The sequence below is a fragment of the Lampris incognitus genome, chromosome 4, assembly GCF_029633865.1.
Source record: "Lampris incognitus isolate fLamInc1 chromosome 4, fLamInc1.hap2, whole genome shotgun sequence".
In the NCBI taxonomy this organism is placed as follows: Eukaryota; Metazoa; Chordata; class Actinopteri; order Lampriformes; family Lampridae; genus Lampris; species Lampris incognitus.
Window position 1 is genome coordinate 19,834,051 of NC_079214.1, and position 20,621 is coordinate 19,854,671.

The window sequence follows — 20,621 nt, forward strand, 5'->3', positions numbered from 1 at the left end:
GTACTAAAATTGGCTGAATATTATTGGTCAGTCTAGCTGTAATTTCGTTTTAACTCCACAAAGTTTTCATTTCATTTGTAGCGGTACTTCAAGCCAAGCGCAGGCTTTTGCCTGTCACACCGTTTTCGGTAGCTAGCGGAAATGACAGTTAACACTGGACGCAACTGCGGTTCTCTCGGTATGTGCGTGGCCCGTCTGCCGGGCTTTGCTATTGGTTTACGTGCCATTCAGTGTTGATCAGCATAGCGAGTTAACTTCAGAAAGACGAGTATCAGCTAATACGCAAATGGCAGACCTAAGCGTCGCAAGTTCCGTTAGCAAACAAAAAGCCCGGACATGTCTGGGTAACTAAATCCCTAAATGTAATAACTCGTGTATCTGTACACAAATGAATCCTGTCTTTACTTTAGCCTGACACGGGTAATGTTAAGTTGCGTCATGACTTAATGTCTCATAGGAGATGACCCCGCCGGTGTCCGAGAAACCCCACACGGAGCGTGCGGCCCGACGGTCGGCTCGTCAGTCGAGCCAAAAGACCAAAGTTGGCCCAAGGAGTGAGGGAATACTGGCACCAAAACGCGTCAAGTACTTAACTGGAGGAAGAAGTCCCGAACCAGCTGCCAAGAGAAAGGTAGGCTATTGACGAGGCGCCTTGGATATTCCCCTTAAACTTTGTCGTTTTGAAGATTGTCTAGTAGTTACTCAAAGACAGTTGAATCAGTTCATCTGGACACAATGTTTACTGAGAGAAACGTTTCATCACTCATCTAAGTGACCTCTTCAGTCTAAACTGACTCTGTATAAACAATACAGTTGCACAATGACCGAAACGAACGACATCGTATACTTTGTTTTTATTACCTGGATTATTGAGCATGCATAAAGACATTGTCTAGTTACCTGTTTTTCACCCCCCCCCCCCAGGCAACACACGTGCGTGAGAAAACAAGTGATGAAGAGAAGAGCCAGAATTCAAGCAACGTCAAGCAAGAGCAGAACTATGTTGACGCGGACTTGGCATCAGTAAGTTTTAAAACCTTGCCCAATTCGTCACAATAATTTCAAAGTAAAGAATGATCTGACTGTACTTATCAGAACATGCTGCTCAGTTGCTGGTCCAGGCAGGCCCCAGTCACATACCTCTTAAACTGCTAAAATGCATTTCTGACCGGTCTCCCAAACTGCTGTTTAAAAAAAAAAGGCTGCTATTTTCTTGGTCTGTAACCTGCCAGGGTGCATGAATATCCCCTAGATATTGTGACACTGGCTCCTGGTTGCTGCCCCTGTAAAGTTCAAAACCTTGTTGCTGGCTTTCTGGGCAGTTAAAGACACTGTTCCAACTCGCCTGTAAACCCATGTACACTCCTGCTTAATATGTATGCTCAAGCTTGCCTTCTTTGTTCTCAAAAGAGCTGAGCTCTTTGTCTAGACTTTTCTCTCACCTGGCCCCAAAATGATGCAGCACACCCGTTTTCCATGGGTTCTTCAAACTCACTCACTTCATTCAGGAAAGGACTACTACTACTACTACTACTACTACTACTACTACTTTCGGCTGCTCCCGTTAGGAGTCGCCACAGTGGATCATCCATTTCCATTTCTTCCTGTCCTCTGCATCTTCCTGTGTCACACTAGCCACCTGCATGTCCTCTCTCACCACATCCATAAACCTCCTCTTTGGCCTTCCTCTTTCCCTTCGATGAGAGGTGAAACGTCTTCACGGATATATACCAAGTCCAGTTGCACTTGATTCAACTCCTTTGGATAACCATGACCTGGATGAATGAGAACATTCACAGACATCTTTTCCTCTTCTGTGGCAGCTCCATATTCAGCATCCTTCTCCCAATATACCCAGCATCTCTCCTCCAAACTGTCCAACCTGAGCTGTCCCTGTAATGTACTCATTCCTAATCCTGTCCTTATTCGTCACTCCCAATGAAAATCTTAGCATCTTCAACTCTGCCACCGCCAGCTCCGCCTCTTGTTTTTTCGTCAGTGCCACTGTCTGCAAACCGTACATCATAGCTGGTCTCACTACCATCTTGTAAGCTTTCTCTTGCTCTTGCTGGTACCATTCTGTCGCAAATCACCCCTGACACGCCGCTCCACCCTGGCTGCACTCTCGTCATCACCTCTGTTCTGCTCTCCCCTTTTCCTTTGGCACCTCTCTCTTCACTTTACGCTGCATCTCCTTGTACTCCTGTCTTTCTTCATCTCTCAGACTATCCCACTTCTTCTTTTCCAACCTCTTCCTCTGTGTACTTTGTTGTACTTCTTCATTCTACCACCAAGTCTCCTTGTCTTCCTTTCTCTGTCCTGATGACATAAGTACCTTCCTAGCTGTATTTTTTTATTTTTCATGTTTAGCTGTGTTCTGGGGGTTTCTGGGCACTAACCTTTGGGCAGCGGGACTCTATAAAAACATAGCAACCAGGTGCAGGACTGATCAACAGTTACCAGAAACGTTTATTTGCAGTTATTGCTGCACAAGGGGGGGGGGGGGGGTCACACCAGATACTGAAAGCAAAGGTTCACATACTTTTGCCACTCACAGATATCTAATATTGGATCATTTTCCTCAATGAATAAATGATAATATTTTTGTCTTATTTGTTTAATTGGGTTCTCTTTATCTACTTTTAGGACTTGTGTGACAACCTGATGATGTTTTAGGTCATATTTATGCAGAAATATAGAATTCTAAAGGGTTCACAAACTTTCAAGCACCACTGTACATGCACGAACTAATTGTTCAAATAAAATATATCTTAAAATGAAATAAATCCACAAATACACAGTGTAACTTCTTCTCTATACTTCTCAATCAACATTCTCAAAGCAAACATCACATCTGTAGTGCTCTTTCGTGGCATGAAACCATACTGCTGCTCGCTAATCGTCACCTCTTCTCTTACCCTAGCTTCTATTACTCTTTCCCATATCTTCATGATGTGGCTGATCAACTTTATACCTTTGTATTTGCTGCCATTCTGCACATCGCCCTTATTCTTGAAAATTGGTACCAGTATGCTTCTTCTCCACTCCTCAGGCATCCTCTCACTTTCCAAGATTGTGTTAAACAATCTAGTTAAAAACTCCACTGCCATCTCTCCTAAACCTCTCCATGCCTCCACAGGTATGTCATCAGGACTAACTGCCTTTCCACTCATCTTCTTCATAGCTGCCCTCACTTCCTCCTTGCTAATCCACCGCACTTCTTGATTCACTATCCCCGCATCATCCAACCTTCTCTCGCTCTCATTTTCTTCATTCATCATCCCCTCAAAGTACTCCTTCCACCTTCTTCACACACTCCTTATTTGTCAGCACATTTCAATCTCTATCCTTGATTGCCTTAACCTACTGCACATCCTTCCCAGCTCGGTCCATCTGTCTGTCCAATCGGTACAAGTCCTTTTCTACTTCCTTAGTCTTAACCTCTCATACAACTCACCATACGCCTTTGCCACCTCCGTCTTCGCTTTATGCTGCATCTCGTTGTACTCCTGTCTACTTTCTTCATCTCTCTGACTATCCCACTTGTTCTTTGCCAACCTTTTCCTCTGTATATTTGGCTGTATTTCCTCATTCCACCACCAAGTCTCCTTGACTTCCTTCCTCTGTCCTGATGACACACCAAGTACCTTCCTAGCTGGCTCCCTCACTATTTCTGCAGCGGTTCCCCAGCCATCCGGCAACTCTTCACTACCACTGAGTGCCTGTTTTAACTCCTCCCTGAACGCCACACAACAGTCTTCCTTCTTCAGCTTCCACCATTTGATCCTTGGCTCTGCCTTCACTCTTCCTCTTCTTGGTCTCCAAAGTCATTCTACAGACCAACATCTGATGCTGCCTAGCTACATTCTCCCCTGTCACTACCTTGCAGTCTCCAATCCCTTTTAGATTGCGCCTTATATAAGATATAGTCCGACTGTGTGCACTTTCCTCCACTCTTATATGTCACTCTGTGTTCTTCCCTCTTCTTGAAAGATGTATTCACCACAGCCATTTCCATCCTTTTTGGAAAATCCACCACCATCTGTTCTTCCTCATTTCTCTCCTTGACACAAGAGGAGAGAGTGGTAACTGGGCCTACTTCAATGGGCATGTTGGTGAAGGGAACAGAGGTGACGAGGAAGCGCTCTCCCTTTACCAGTCATAGTGCCAACATTCAAAATTCCAATTCTCATCCCCACACTCCTACCCTTCCTTCTCTCCCTCCCACTGCTTCTGGACATGCCTTTTCCCTCTTCTTCTGCTTTGCCCAACAGTAGCATAGTTTCCACAGGCACCCTGCTGGCCAACAGTACCGGTGGCGGTTGCTGGTAACCCGGGCCTCGACCGATCCGGTGTGGAAATCTGATTTATGATCTGCGTATTTGATTTGGCAAAGGTTTTGCCAAATGCCCTTCCTGATGCAGCCATCCCCATTTATCCAGGCTTGGGACTGACACTAAGAATGCATAGACTTGTGCATCTCCAGTGGCTGGGATCATCTGAACAATTGTGATATAAATCCAGCAAGGCATTTCAGCTTATTTTGTTTCATTCATAGTATGTCTGCATTGAGTAAAATTATTTACTTCAAATATTTATTTCTGTAGCTAACTGATTACCCTCAGTGTACAAATATTTTATGACTGGGCCATAGAATGCATCTAATATGCATAAAAAACAATAGCTGTCTTAAAAGGTTGGCCCATGTTTCTTAACTCCTGCAAGTAGAATTTCAGAAATTTTTATGTGACACTGATGTTCTCTTCAATGATGCTCTGTTAAATGCAGGATGGTTCTGGAGGGCTGTCTGCTTATGAACTTGAGCGCCTGGAAAACATCAGGCAGAACCAAGCTTTCCTCTCCTCTATGAAAATATTCCAGGTAGGTTGGCCGATAGGGTTGGGACGGTTTTGCTTGCAAAAAGTCAGTGTCGGAGATCAGACTTTTGGTTACTTGTCAGCATTGGGTGAGTGATGAGTTTAGATTTAAGCGAGTTAATGTTAGGGTAAATATGCTAGTTTTCCTCAGTTCTCGGTACAAAGATGCAGATATCAACAGGTATGTCTGCGACCCCCCCCCCCCCCTAAAAAAAACAGCTCCAAATTAGGGCTGATACAATGAACCCTATTGAGCTGGTACTCATATGGCCATGAAAGACAAAGTTCAGAGGGATTACTTGTGTGTGTGTGTGTGTGTATTAGTTTTGTATATTTTGACATTTGTATATTCTGCACTAACACCTGTTGATATGCATATTTATTTTCTGTATTTGCACTTTTATAATTGAATTGCAATTGTATTGTCATTTTATGTAAAGCACGTTGTGTTGCCCTCTGTATGAAATGTGCTATATAAATAAAGCTTGACAACACCCAACGGGTGTTAGACTTACTTTGTACAAATGGTTACAATCACTGCTAATGTTGTTTTTCTGTCTAAAGGCAGCTGAAGATCTGAAACAGTCAAAGCCATCTCAGAGGGGACTTCCGAGGTAAATTGAAGTGATATTATACTGGGAACTAATGGAAATATCTTTAATTTGATGCTTCTGTGATTACTGTATAAAATCAGTTGAAGGGGCATAAGCCATTTGTGATGGAGGTATTTCTACCACAGCAATGAAGTGTATCAGAGCAGGTTAATAACTTATGTAAAGTTGAAATATTCCTTAAAATTTCCCAAGAAGAACTTGCCTTATATTTCTTCTACATGCACTTGAATTCAGCTTTTTTACATTTACTGTACACATGGAAGCACACGAAAGAAATGCCACGAAAGAGCACCACAGATGCGATGTTTGCTTTGAGAATGTTGATTGAGAAGTATAGAGAAGGCCATGAGGAGTTACATTGTGTCCTTGTAGATTTAGAGAAAGCATACGACAGGGTGCCGAGGAGGAGGTGTGGTATCGTATGAGGAAGTCGGGAGTTGCAGAGAAGTATGTAAGAGTGGTGCAGGATATGTATGACAGAAGTGTGACAATGGTGAGGTGTGTGGTTGGAATGACAGATGGGTTCAAAGTGGAGGTGAGATTACATCAAGGATCGGCTCTGAGCTCTTTCTTGTTTGCAATGGTGATGGACAGGTTGACAGATGAGATCAGGCAGGAGTCTCCATGGACGATGATGTTTGCGGATGACATTGTGATCTGCAGTGAGAGTAGGGTGCAGGTTGAGGAGAGCCTGGACAGGTGGAGCTGTGCACTGGAGAGAAGAGGAATGAAAGTCAGTAGGAGCAAGACAGAATGCCTATGAGAACATTCACAGACAATACCTATGTGTGAATGAGTGGGAGGACAGCGGAATAGTGAGGATGCAAGGAGTAGAGGTGACGAAGGCATATGAGTTTAAATACTTTGGGTCAACTGTCCAAAGTAATGGGGTGTACAGAAGAGAGGTGAAGAAGGGAGTGCAGGCAGGGTGGAGTGGGTGGAGAAGAGTGTCAGGAGTGATTTGTGACAGAAGGGTACCAGCAAGAGTTAAAGGGAAAGTTTACAAGATGGTTGTGAGACCAGCTATGTTATATGGTTTGGAGACAGTGGCACTGATGAAAAGACAGGAGGTGGAGCTGGAGGTGGCAGAGTTGAAGATGCTAAGATTTTCATTGGGAGTGACGAAGAAGGACAGGATTAGGAATTATTATATTAGAGGGACCGCTCAAGTTGGACGGTTTGGAGACAAAGCAAGAGAGGCAAGTTTGAGATGGCTTGGACATGTGTGGAGGAGAGATGCTGGGTATATTGGGAGAAGGATGCAGAATATGGAGCTGCCAGGGAAGAGGAAAAGAGGAAGGCCAAAGAGGAGGTTTATGGATGTGGTGAGGGAAGACATGCAGGTGGATGGTGTGGCAGAGGAAGATGCAGAAGACAGGAAGAAATTGAAACGTATGATCCGCTGTGGTGACCCCTAACGGGAGCAGCTGAAAGTAGTATTAGTAGTTACATTTACTGTACACACATGTATAAGGGTATGTAGAAGGCCATCACCTAGCAAGTAGCTATACTCCTAGGACAGAAGAATTAAATTTCAGTGATGAAAGCTATCCATGCTAAATTTCAAATGATATGAGCAAATATTGTTTATGCATCACTCCAATGAAACTCAATATTATTGTTTAGTCAGCTATGTTCCGTCCCTCAGATGTTTAATTTTTTTTGCCATGGCACTTTCTTGAGTATGGAATACAAGAATACACAGGAAATGTTGGATCAGTAGATCACATACATTTTTGATCAAGGCAAGTGTCTTCTGTTACATTGTAACGCCACAATTTTTTTGCATCAGGTCAAAGGCTGCAGTGAGTGAAGTGCTGCCTTCTCGTAGGTCCCTCCGTCTACAACATAAAATACCTGAGACCTCTTCCCTTCCACCTGAACCCCGAGGAGTATTGACCTATGACTATGTAAGAGACTCACTTATATTTACTACATCAATACCACTTTTCCACTGCTGACTCAAAGTAAAAAAAAAAAAAAAAAAGGTTCAACACACAGGCGCAGCTTTGATCTATTTCTGCATTATTTAACCCATTACTAAACGATACAGGCTGCGTTCAGGGTTGTTGGATGAAAATGCCAGAGTATTCTGAACATACTGATATCACTTTATAGATGCTATGCAGCTGCTGCTTATAAGTTTGCCATGTCTTTTCTCCCTCTTCTCTCTCACTCATTCACCTACACATCCTTTAAGTCACAGCCATGTAAAAAGCCTTCAGGCCCTCTGCCAATGGAACCAGCCAACATGGAGGAGGGCAGTAAGCTACCCCCAGAGCTTCTTAACCTCTGTTCTGAGGTAGGAGTCATAAATATCCCATTATGTTTTTAAAAAAATGTGATGTATTTTTTTTGTTGTGTTTTTTTTTTTTTGGTGATTTTTCAGGGTTACAGTTTGATAAAAACTTAAGCTTCATGTGCATTTCCTTATCACTGTCTGATTCCAAAATTAGAATCCTTCACCAAAATATGAAAGGTTCATTCATTTTTCAGGTCTCTGTGAAAGAAGAAAAGGTGGAACTCAATCTTAAGGAGTGAGTTTTTCTAAGTGCCAGTTTTCCATACTTTCATTCAATCCAGTGCCAGGCCTCTTTACAAACTGCATAACAATAAGGAGTCGTCTACTGTACGAAGGTCTACGGGTCCTTTTATGGAAAATCTGTAGCATTTTGAGGGGACTCCAGAGCTACAATTGAGAAAAGGTGAGGTGAAAAAACCGGATAAGGGACTATGAATAACATGTTGACTGTTGACGTGCAGGTACCGCTCTGCCCTGAAGAACATGAGGATAACTGAGGGTAGAGTGGCAAAGGTGGTGAAGCATCGCATTTTTTCCGCTGCCTTCCATCCATGCACCAGCAGTCTGCTTATGGCTACAGGAGACAAGTGGGGGCACGTGGGGCTCTGGAACATTGTGAGTTTTGTTGCTTTGGCCTCATTATATGCTGTTAAATACATGCTTAAAACAATGTTGGATATAAGGAGTTTTTTTATTTAGCTTCAGTAATCAAACAAATTTGGATGCTTATGCCCTTAAGTTAAAAAAATGGGTACAACTCCAGCTACCAGGTAAAAAATTCCATTGCCTACCAACACGGTGATCGGTGGTTCGACTCCCCGTTTTACCTCCAGTTTGGTTGGGCGGCCCTACAGTCACAATTGGCCGTGTCTGCGGGTGGGAAGCCGGATGTGGGTATGTGTCCTGGTCGCTGCACTAGCGTCTCCTCTGGTCGGTCAGGGTGCCTGTTTGGGGAGGAGGGGGAACTGGGGGGAATAGCGTGATCCTCCCACACTCTATGTCCCCCTGGCGAAACTCTTGAATGTCAGGTGAAAAGAAGCGGCTGGCAACTCCACATGTATCGGATCAGCAGAGGGGGTGGAGCAGCAACCGGGACGGCTTGGAAGATTGGGGTAATTGGCTGGATACAATTGGGGAGAAAAAGGGGAGGGGGGGGGGGTAAAAAAAAAACGCAACACAAATGAAGTTTTAATTAGATTAAGTTAAAATGATAGGGTGACAGCATTGATTTCTGGAAGGAAATTTTAATTCAACCAGCATAAAATCCTAGATGCAACATGCCACCATTGATTAAAGTTGGCCAGAGAGAAAATCTGTTATCAGAGATCCAAAGCAGGTTGGTATTGATGTGGCTGTGCTCCCTCAGGGTGGTGGTTGGGGTGATGATGGTGTGCTTCTCTTCGAGCCACACTCCCGTCCAGTGGGCTGCATGGCGTTCTCCAGGACTAACCCTGCTCATCTGCTGAGCCTCAGCTACGATGGATCTCTGCGATGCATGGATATAGAGAAGGCTTGCTTTGATGATGTAAGATGAGCTTTTTCCTTCTCGCAGGATTACCAAATGCTACAGCTGAGGTTATCTGGCAACAAATGTAAACCTTGCAGTAAAAAGATTGGCCAGTGACAATATTTAAACTGTGATGACAGGAGAAACTTCCTTATCACTTCTTTGAAATGTCATTGACTGATTATTTTTAGTTGCTCAGCAACAAAACGTAAGTTCGCAAAAGGAAAGCCTGATTCCTGGTGGCACAAAAGCTTTCTGTCCTAATGTCTGTGCTTTTTCATTTGGAAAGCCTTAAATATTTGCTGGCAGTACAGCGTAGAAGCTGTCATAACGGTATATTACACATTTGCTGTGTCATGTTTTTGAGCTTTTTTAAGCCTTTTATTTCATACACAATGTCTAAGGTATAACATGGAATTGAATACGAAGATGTGAAATTGCCTCTGGTAAATCTTTTCCTGTTGGACTTAATGCTTCTCCCTTCTGATAGGTTTATGTCTCTGAGAATGACCTGAAAAGCTTTGACTTCCTGACACCTGACTGTGCAACACTGGTAATTGGAGACTGGTGCGGACAGGTTGCCATTGTTGACAGACGGACCCCAGGGTAACAAAACTACTACTCTATTCCCAAGCTATTAGCACTTTATCATTTTCATTAGTTATCATTGTTGTAATTGTAAAAACTGTTTTTACTCTTGTTGTGTTTTTGTTCTAGCTTTTCTCAATGTGAGATAGTGTTACTTTTTTGTTCCCGTCTTTCTTCGTACTTTGTATTTTCAATCGTTATTCAGAAGGAGAGCTAAATCTACCTTATATGCATATGAATTAGTGCAGGCCCGGAAAGATGGTAGAGATGGGTTCCTCTGCATTGCTTGAGCGTGTCTAGAACTCATGAATTTGGCAAGTCTGTGATAAGCATACCATTAAGACCTCATTAGGATGTTAAATTTCCATGTACAGTGCATCCGGAAAGTATTCACACCCCTTCACTTTCCCCACATTTTGTTATGTTACAGCCTTATTCCAAAATGGATTAAATTCCTTTTTTTTTCTCATCAATCTACACACAATACCCCATAATGACAAAGTGAAAAGGTTTTGTAGAAATGTTTGCAAATTTATTAAAAATAAAAAACTGAAATATTGCATGTACATAAGTATTCACACCTTTTGCTATGACACTCAAAATTGAGCTCAGGTTCATCCTGTTTCCACTGATCATCCTTGAGATGTTTCTACATCTTGATTGGAGTCCACCTGTAGTAAATTCAATTGATTGGACATGATTTGGAAAGGCACACACCTGTCTATATAAGGTCCCACTGTTGACAGTGCATGTCAGAGCAGAAACCAAGCCATGAAGTCAAAGGAATTGTCTGTGGACCTCCGAGACAGGATTGTATCGAGGCACAGATCTGGGGAAGTGTACAAAAAAATGTCTACAGCTTTGAAGGTCCCGAAGAGCACAGTGGTCTCCATCATTCGTAAATGGAAGAAGTTTGGATCCACCAGGACTCTTCCTAGAGTTGGCCGCCCAGCCAAACTGAGCAATCGGGGGAGAAGGACCTTGGTCAGGGAGGTGACCAAGAACCCGATGGTCACTCTGACAGAGCTCCAGCGTTCCTCTGTGGAGATGGGAGAACCTTCCAGAAGGACAACCATCTCTGCAGGATTCCACCAATCAGGCCTTTATGGTAGAGTGGCCAGACGGAAGCCTCTGCTCAGTAAAAGGCACATGACAGCCTGCTTGGAGTTTGCCAGAAAGCACCTAAAGGACTCTCAGACCATGAGAAACAAGATTCTCTGGTCTGATGAAACCAAGATTGAACTCTTTGGCCTGAATGCCAAAGGTCACGTCTGGAGGAAACCAGGCACCTCTCATCACCTTGCTAATACCATCCCTACAGTGAAGCATGGTGGTGGCAGCATCATGCTGTGGGGATGTTTTTCAGCGGTAGGAACTGGGAGACTAGTCAGGATCAAGGGAAAGATGAATGGAGCAAAGTACAGAGAGATCCTTGATGAAAACCTGCTCCAGAGCGCTCAGGACCTCAGACTGGGGCGAAGGTTTACCTTTCAACACAACAACGACCCTAAGCACACAGCCTAGACAACGAAGGAGTGGCTTCAGGACAAGTCTGTGAATGTCCTTAAGTGGCCCAGCCATAGCCCAGACTTGAACCCCATTGAACATCTCTGGAAAGACCTGAAAATAGCTGTGCAGCGACGCTCACCATCTAACCTTACAGAGCTCGAGAGGATCTGCAGAGAAGAATGGGAGAAATACCCCAAACATAGGTGTGCCAAGCTTGTAGCTTCATACCCAAGAAGACTTGAGGCTGTAATCACTGCCAAGGGTGCCTCAACCAAGTACTGAGTAAAGGGTGTGAATACTTATGTACATGCAATATTTCAGTTTTTAATTTTTAATGAATTTTCAAAAATTTCTACAAAACCTTTTTCGCTTTGTCGTTATGGGGTATTGTATGTAGATTGATGAGAAAAAAAAGGAATTTAATCCATTTTGGAATAAAGCTGTAACATAACAAAATGTGGGGAAAGTGAAGGGGTGTGAATACTTTTTGGGATGCACTGTAGCTACAGTATCGGAGCATAATAATATCCATCCATCCATTATCCAAACCGCTTATCCTACTCAGGCTCGCGGGAAGCTGGAGCCTATCCCAGCAGTCATTGGGCGGCAGGCGGGGAGACACCCTGGACGGACCGGCTGACAGTCCATCACAGGGCCGACACACACATTCACACCTAGGGACAAGACCATAAAATGAACAAGATCAAATAAATAGTAATAAAAACAGTATAAATAAAAACAAATCAAACGTTTCCAAAAGCTTTCATAAAGAGAGAGGATTTTAGAAGAGATCTGAAAGAAGCAGGAGATGTAGTGTTTCTGAGTTCAGTAGGCAGAGTTCCATAGTGTGGGGGCTCTAATAGCAGAAGCCCGATAAACCTTTGTCATTACTTGTTGTATTAATTCATCATCATCAATACTGGTGTTTTGTTATTATAAAGTAAAGCGCATATTATCGTCCGGACTCTACCTTTGCGGAGTAGTTTAAACAAGTAAATGACAGCAGCAGTGCAGTTAATGAACTGAAATCCACTGGTGTCGAAGAGTTGGTGTTAGTGTCCTGCTGCATTATGTTGCTTACCACTATCAAAATTACAATGTTACCGGGTATCTGGGTGGCGTGGCAGTCTATTGCCCGTTGCCTACCAACATGGGGATCGCTGGTTCGAATCCCTGTGTTGCCTCCGGCTTGGTCGGGCGTCCCTACAGACACAATTTGCCATGTCTGGGTGGGAAGCCGGATGTGGATATGTGTCCTGGTCGCTGCACTAGCATCTCCTCTGGTCAGTCGGGGCGGCCGTTTGGGGGGGGGAGTGAGAACTGGGGGGAATAGCTTGATCCTCCCATGTGCTACGTCCCCCTGGCAAAACTCCTCGCTGTCAGGTGAAAAGAAGCGGCTGGCGATGCCACATGTATTGGAGGAAGCATGTGGTAGTCTGCAACTCTCCCCGGATCAGCAGAAGGGGTGGAGCAGCAACCAGGATGGTTTGGAAGAGTGGGGTAATTGGCAAAGTACAATTGGAAGGGGGGAACATTTTTAAAAATTACAAACATTACCTTTGATCAATTATAATGTTATGCCCTGCAGAGCTGTTTACAAACTTTTTGAGTTATTAAGCAACATTGGAGTGGATTCTCAATGCAAAGTAAGGAAGGGCAAAGACCCCCTCTCACTGCGGGGTTGTTATTAATGGTATTAAAGGTTATTAACATGCATGTAAAATTTATACCACTGACAGGTCTGCTGTATCTGGATTTGTTTTTAGGTTTATTTGTAGTTTTCTGACATTAGTGATGAGTGCTTCACCAAGTCCATACAAGAGTGGCACATTTTTTTATTTCTATTCAGAAACTCCTATGAGTCCCTCCACACCATGGACACCAAAACCATTCGCTGTGTCAACGTCCACCCTCTACACAGGCAGTACTTTGCAGTGGCAGAGAACAGGTATGACTCACAGCGTCTTTGATCCAATTATATTTTTTCCAGACTAGTGATGAACTTGACCTCTAGATGGTGTCAAGTGTTCAGCTAAAGCCTTTTCAGGTGTCCCAAGTGATTCAGTAGCGGCCAAACAATGTCTAATAACTCTCCACAGGGTAGTGGGCATTTACGATAGCCGCTGTCTGAAGAAGACCAAAAGCCAGGCAGTCTCCCAGTTGCTGGGTCACTCTTTGAGCATATCCAGCGCTTACTTCTCCCCCAGCACAGGAAACAGAGTTCTCACCAGCTGTATGGATAACACGATTAGGTAAGACTGATGCAGCACTCTAAACTCTTCCTGAGGAGAAGGTAGCGCCACAAGACAGGTGCAGTATTGCAGCGCCATGTATTACCCATCACTTAACATACTCGGCTATGTTTGGTTATTGTAGCTCTAATTAAATATGCATGTGTGTGTTTTATTTTTATTTTTTTAGGATATATGACAGTTCTGCACTGACCACCAAAGTGCCATTGCTCACCTCCATCAGGTACATTGAACTGGTCGCCACAGCACGAACATTCATTCTTTTTTCGTAACCTGAGGCGCACAGAAAGCGCAGCTGTCCTTGGCTATGCATGGTACAATGAGTGTTCAGTTATGTGCAATTCATTTTCATAAAACACAAGTAGAGGTTGTCATGTAAAAAAAAAATGTTTCTCAGCCCTCAGAATTTGTTTTTGGTTTTATACCAGTTTTACCTATAAACTGATATATCACAGTGACAATACTAGGTCATGCAAAATCTGAAATGGAAAGCCCAGTCAAGCCATTAAATGATTAAAGTCGTCTCACAGAGAGCCAAAGTAGTTGATGTTCTTTTATACAAACCCCAATTCCAATGAAGTTGGGACGTTGTGTAAAACGTAAATAAAAGCAGAATACAATGATTTGCAAATCCCTTTTGACCTATATTCAATTGAATACACTATAAAGACAAGATATTTAATGTTCAAACTGATAAACTTTATTGTTTTTTTGCCAATATTCACTCATTTTGAATTTGATGCCTGCAACACGTTCCAAAAAAGCTGGGACAGGGTCATGTTCATCACTGTGTTACATCACCTTTCCTTTTAACAACACTCAATAAGCGTTTGGAAACTGAGGACACTAATTGTTGAAGCTTTGTAGGTGGAATTCTTTCCCATTCTTGTTTGATGTAGGACTTCAGTTGCTCAACAGTCCGGGGTCTCCGTTGACGTATTTTGCGCTTCATAATGCGCCACACATTTTCAATGGGAGACTGGTCTGGACTGTAGGCAGGCCAGTCTAGTACCCGCACTCTTTTACTACGAAGCCACGCTGTTGTAACACGTGCAGAATGTGGCTTGGCTTTGTCTTGCTGAAATAAGCAGGGACGTCCCTGAAAAAGACGTCGCTTGGATGGCAGCATATGTTGCTCCAAAACCTGTATATACCTTTCAGCATTAATGGTGCCATCACAGATGTGCAAGTTACCCATGCCATGGGCACTAACACAACCCCATACCATCACAGATGCTGGCTTTTGAACTTTGTGCTTATAGCAATCTGGATGGTTCTTATCCTCTTTAGCCCAGAGGACACGACGTCCATGATTTCCAAAAACAGTTTGAAATGTGGACTCGTCAGACCACAGCACACTTTTCCACTTTGCATCAGTGCAAACTCAGATGAGCTCGGGGCCTAGAGAAGCCGGCGGCGTTTCTGGGTGTTGTTGATATATGGCTTTCGCTTTGCATGGTAGAGTTTTAACTTGCACTTGTAGATGTAGCGACAAACTGTGTTAACTGACGATGGTTTTCCGAATTCTTCCTGAGCCCACGTGGTAATATCCTTTACAGAATGATGTCGGTTTTTAATGCAGTGCCACCTGAGGGATCGAAGGTCACAGGCATTCAGTGTTGGTTTTCGGCCTTGGCGCTTATGTGCAGAGATTTCTCCGGAGTCTCTGAATCTTTTGATGATATTATGGACTGTAGATGAAATCCCTAAATTCCTTACAATTGTACGTCGAGAAACGTTCTTAAACTGTTGGACTATTCGCTCACGCAGTTGTTCACAGAGTGGTGAACCTCGCCCCATCCTTGCTTGTGAACGACTGAGCCTTTTGGGGATGCTCCTTTTATACCCAATCATGACAGTCACCTGTTTCCAATTAACCTGTTCACCTGTGGAATGTTCCAAACAGGTGGTTTTTGAGTATTCCTCAACTTTCCCAGTCTTTCGTTGCCCCTGTCCCAGCTTTTTTGGAACGTGTTGCAGGCATCAAATTCAAAATGAGTGAATATTTGCAAAAAACAATAAAGTTTATCAGTTTGAACATTAAATATCTTGTCTTTGTAGTGTATTCAATTGAATATACGTCGAAAAGGATTTGCAAATCATTGTATTCTGTTTTTATTCACGTTTTACACAACGTCCCAACTTCATTGGAATTGGCGTTTGCAATAATAGTATTGAAATGTCACTATTAGAAGTGGGTGATTTCCCCCCCCCCCGTTAGGATATATAGGAACTCTTGCAAAACACCCTGTTTTCAGAAGTGATGTATTCCCATTTGTCATTCATTTGATATTTTGATATTCTGTTTTCAGACATGACATGCACACAGGCCGCTGGCTGAGTAAACTGTCAGCTGTGTGGGATCCTAAAAGAGAGGATTGCTTCGTGGTGGGAAGCATGGCGAGGCCTCGGCGAGTGGATGTATTTCATGAGAGCGGTCAGCTCCAGCATTCCTTTGGAAATCAGGACCATCTTAGTACAGTGCTGTCTGTCACAGCCTTCCACCCCACAAGGAATGCCTTGCTTGGAGGAAACAATTCAGGACGTCTACATGTCTTTGCTGAATGAAAGTCTGAACCATGCATGGAGAATGCATCCAGCTGACAATTCAGAGAAAATAATCAGCAATGAACAGTTTTGTTTTGGGGGAGTCCCTACTGTAGACACAGTTCCTATGCAGTAGAGACATTGCTTATTTCTTTTAGACAACAGGTTCAGTTTCGAGCAGTCGCTTATTTCTTTGAGGCAACGGGTTCAGTTTCGGGCAATCGCTTATTTCTTTGAGACAACGGGTTCAGTTTCGGGCAATCGCTTATTTCTTTTGAGACAACGGGTTCAGTTTCGGGCAATCGCTTATTTTTTGAGACAGCAGGTTCAGTTTCGAGCAATCGCTTATCTTTTCGCTCATATCTTTGAAATTGAAGAGATGAGCAATCAAGTGTCCTATGCAGTAGAGACTGATTGCTCATCTCTTCAATTTCGAAGAGATTTTATACAATGCTTTAAATGTTTTGTATCTTAGGTCCCTATCTGGAGGTGATCGGTAGAGATGATAGCCACAACTACAGCGAAACAGATTTCAGATACAACTATTGGGATTATAAAAGGTGACTTTAAAAAAAAATTGTGTTTACAGAGTAAAGTATAAATATAAGAAATTTTGTGTTTAACGTTACAGAGTAAAGTATAAGAAGTTTAGATATTTTTCATTAGTTATATAAAGAACTAAAGTATTATTTTAAATTTTCTTTTTGTATCTTAAGTTGAATAAAAATATTTTTCACCACTTAATTGTGAATGTTAATCAGGGGTAAAGGCTCATCATCGTCAATGGGGAAGGGAAGTGTAATGTCGCTGGGACAACGTCAGATGGCAGTATTGTAATTGAAATGTGACGTGTGTTTACAAGTCTGAGACAATCCGGGGTGAATTAATATGATTTCAAATTATTTTTGGTTGATCGCTCCTGATTGAATTGATTACAAATCTAAGTAGGGGTAAATGAAAGGCACCGTTTCAAGAAAAAAAAAGTCACCCGATGCCCAACATGTTTAAATTCAACCTAAATCTCAAAAGCCAGTTTAGACACCGGGATTTTAAGAATATATCATTTATTGATAAATTTATTTATTACACCAGTCTTAAACCTGTGATTGGAAATAAGCAGTCTTATACAGAGGTAACAAAAATGCAGAACACATGCTTACAGAGACATCCATGGCCATGACACAGTAAAGGAGCTCACAGCGGGAACACTGCCATGTTCCTCTGTCTGTTACAAAGGGAAGTGTTAGTAAGCGTTTCCGGTCAGTGAAACCCTGGCCTCTGTTTTCACTGAACCATCACATCGGTTATGAAACAGATTTAAGAAATGAGGTTCAAAATATACAGTACGTCATACGGTGGACTCGCATTCAGCAGTTTCAGAGCAAGTAAAATCCAGGTTGTCAGGTAGTTTAATATGCTACTTATTTGTTAAGATTTGTTTAAAAATACAAATTGTCCCAAAGCCATAGCATTGCAAACGCACGGAGTCCGGTGAAAACAGGGCTGTGATGTTTCAGCTCATCCACGGGCGCGTTTCTTCTGTGTTGGCTCATATAGACACGAGGGAAAGCACTCCTAGGTCTGATCGCTGTGTTGGCAACAACTGACGGGATTTTTAACTAACGGGTTGCGACACGAGACGGTTTCAAAATCTTATCAGCTTCGTCACACTACCACACGAACGCGGGTAGTCCGCAACGCAGCCCATAACTTCCCATCACACCTGTGTCTACAAGATCATGTGCCCCTTAGGAATCTGTTACTCTTCCTAGAATTGGAAGCAACCGAAACACTTCGCAAGTTAAGCACAATTAATAAAGATCCAAAATTACTTTTCATTCTCGGGTAGCTCATATTCATTTCAATATCGGCTATTGTGACAATTATTGCTCAAATTATGCTGTATTGTTCCTTTTATGCACAATAATGGAAAATTAGAAATCAAGGTACATAAATCTTAAGAGGTATGAAAAGTGTCAGTTTTCTGCCTTGACTGGCCACTTCCACAGTTTCAACCACAGTTACTTATCATCTCACACATCAACTGAGAAATCACCTAGCACCCTCTGAATACCTATTAAAGCAAATAAATCAGTTAGTTTATTAACTCCCAAAAGCAACCATAAAATGAGGGGATTAAATCTTAAAACAGTCATTAGGTCAAACTTAACTGTGTCCCTTCCGAGCTTAGCAACCAAAAAAAAAGAAGATTATACATACTTAAATACAGCTCTGAAAGAAAATGCCCATATTCTTTGCCAATCCATTTTTTTGGGGTGCGTTATTGTGCTACTACACCGACTTTGAAAACCAACCACTGCCGAATAAAAACTTCACATGTGTAATTAAACGTAATTTACACAGGGTGAGAGCTGCGAGTGTGAATGTAACGTTCCTTAGCGCCACATGGACAAGCGGCCAATTGGCTCACACCTTCCTAAGCATTTGACCAATCACTGTATCTCAACTGTCCAACCATTGTCTCCCCCCCCCCCCCCGCCTTTTTCTCCCAAATTGTGTCTGGCAAATTATCCCACTCTTCCGAGTCGTCCCAGTCGCTGCTCCAGCCCACCTGCCGATCTGGGGAGGGCTGCAGACTACCACATGCCTCCTCCGACATGTTGAGTCACCAGCCACTTCTCTTCACCTGACAGTGAGGAGTTTCACCAGGCGGACGTAGCGCGTGGGATGATCACGCTATTCCCCCCTGTTCCCCCTCCCCCCTGAACAGGTGCCCAGACTGACCAGAGGAGGCGCTAGTGCAGCGACCAGAACACATACCCACATCCCGCTACCCACCCGCAGATGTCTTTTGGCATTCAGAGTGTATCCATTAATCTGCATCTAATGTAAAACGCCCACTGAGTAGCCTTACGGCCATCAGCATACAAGCGGATGTTGAGGTCAGTGTACCCACCTCCACGTCACTCCCATCACCTGAACTACCATGCTTGTAGAGGCAAATGACGTAACTGCCACACACTGACCTTATTTAAAGACAATTTCGTATTATTTTTTTCTTTCCCCCATGCTGTAAAGACTCGTAAATGACCAGTGAAATTACATAGTGTAAGGCTAGAGAGAGATTGCACTCTATGGAAGATACCATCTGTTGACCCAAGCAGATCTCTGATGCGAGAGACAAGACGTTTCTTTGGTAGACATAGTGATGCAAGGAAACGAGAAAACGCCACTTGTCGCGGTAGTACGTGTATGTAATTTATCTCTACTCGTGGCTATCTCTTGTAAGCACGTGCTAATCTGATCCATGGCGCTGAGCCTAATGGTAAAAATAAAGCTTTAACTTCATTAAAAGTTGTTAAAGAGGACATCTCAACATACCGAGGAGATGATAATTTGTACGAAAAGTTCATCAGGATTTCAATGTTATCGACGTTTACAAGTAAACTAGATTATGTATTGCGCACACACCAGGGCTTAACAGTGTTAAAGGACTTACACTAGTCATGAATTTTAAAGCAAAAAAACATCACTAATATTTTTAATCTTACGGAGGTAAAACATAAAATTCCCCGGTACGAAAAACTATCTTGGCTTTTTTTTCTCTTTTTTTTTCTTTTTTCACATTAACATTATTGCACATCAAATTAAGCTCCTTTTACAGGGAAGAGTGTGGACGCCACTCCTCTATTACTATCACTAACTCACCTCTACTGCTAACTTGGTAATATTGTAAAGGTAATTACTGAAAACGGATAATTGCACCTTATGTTGATTGTAGTTATTTAATATTATTTGGCTGCTGTTTTGTGAAATCAGCAAATTTAAACACCTCCATCACATACATCTTTACAAAGGCTTAATTTCTAGTCGTTGGACTTTACAGCTATACAACATACAGTTTTAATGAGCGTCTTGACAGAAGAGTATGAGAAAATTGGAGACGGACGTATAATGCCTGCCTTTAAACCATTTCACAGTCATTAGAAAAATAATCTTTCGGGCCTTGTCACAAAAAAAAAAATTCACGTCAGACATGGGTCTAATAACAGTTGCAAGTAATTCTTGAGGTTTGTGGTAAATTACACGGGTTGCCGGGTGAATGCATTGCTTTTTCACATCTGGAACATCCAGGTTTATATCTCTCAGCTATGGCAAACTGTACTGTGACTTTCACGCCCTTTTTTGTGATGTTCTTGATTTAAAATCTCAATGCCACGCCGAGGATAAATGAGACAAACCACAATAATTACTCCTACATAATATTAGACTCAGGTATCATCTACAATCAGCAAGTCTCATTTATTATTCCATCTTACACTTTCCTCGCCTCGCCAGGTACTGTTACTAGTCTCACCGCAGCAGCCATAATAAAATATTTAATTCTAAGAATATTCCCTATTTACTTTGAAGTGAATAGTGTAGTCTGGGCAGACCTGTATTATTTCTTCCATCAAAGCTTTT

The 20,621-nt window shown here is 42.6% G+C and overlaps 1 protein-coding gene across 1 annotated transcript; it reads left to right on the top strand.

Moving 5' to 3' along the window:
- Positions 1–4,782: 4,782 nt before the first annotated feature.
- On the top strand, positions 4,783–16,918 carry wdr76 (WD repeat domain 76). The gene is made up of 12 exons (XM_056279292.1): positions 4,783–4,881; positions 5,442–5,491; positions 7,284–7,401; positions 7,692–7,793; positions 7,988–8,028; positions 8,255–8,408; positions 9,160–9,318; positions 9,791–9,906; positions 13,247–13,345; positions 13,497–13,649; positions 13,819–13,872; positions 15,962–16,918. Exons 1-12 carry the CDS (start codon positions 4,783–4,785, stop codon positions 16,215–16,217), a joined length of 1,401 nt encoding a protein of 466 aa, XP_056135267.1. The 3' UTR covers positions 16,218–16,918.
- Positions 16,919–20,621: the final 3,703 nt, after the last annotated feature.

Bases quoted from the DNA above. Each gene is read 5' to 3' on its own strand.
- wdr76 (XM_056279292.1), top strand. From the start codon at position 4,783: ATGCAGGATGGTTCTGGAGGGCTGTCTGCTTATGAACTTGAGCGCCTG. The intron at 4,882-5,441 runs GTAGGTTGGCCG...TTCTGTCTAAAG, and splicing joins CCTCTATGAAAATATTCCAG to GCAGCTGAAGATCTGAAACA. The intron at 13,873-15,961 runs GTACATTGAACT...TTCTGTTTTCAG, and splicing joins CCATTGCTCACCTCCATCAG to ACATGACATGCACACAGGCC.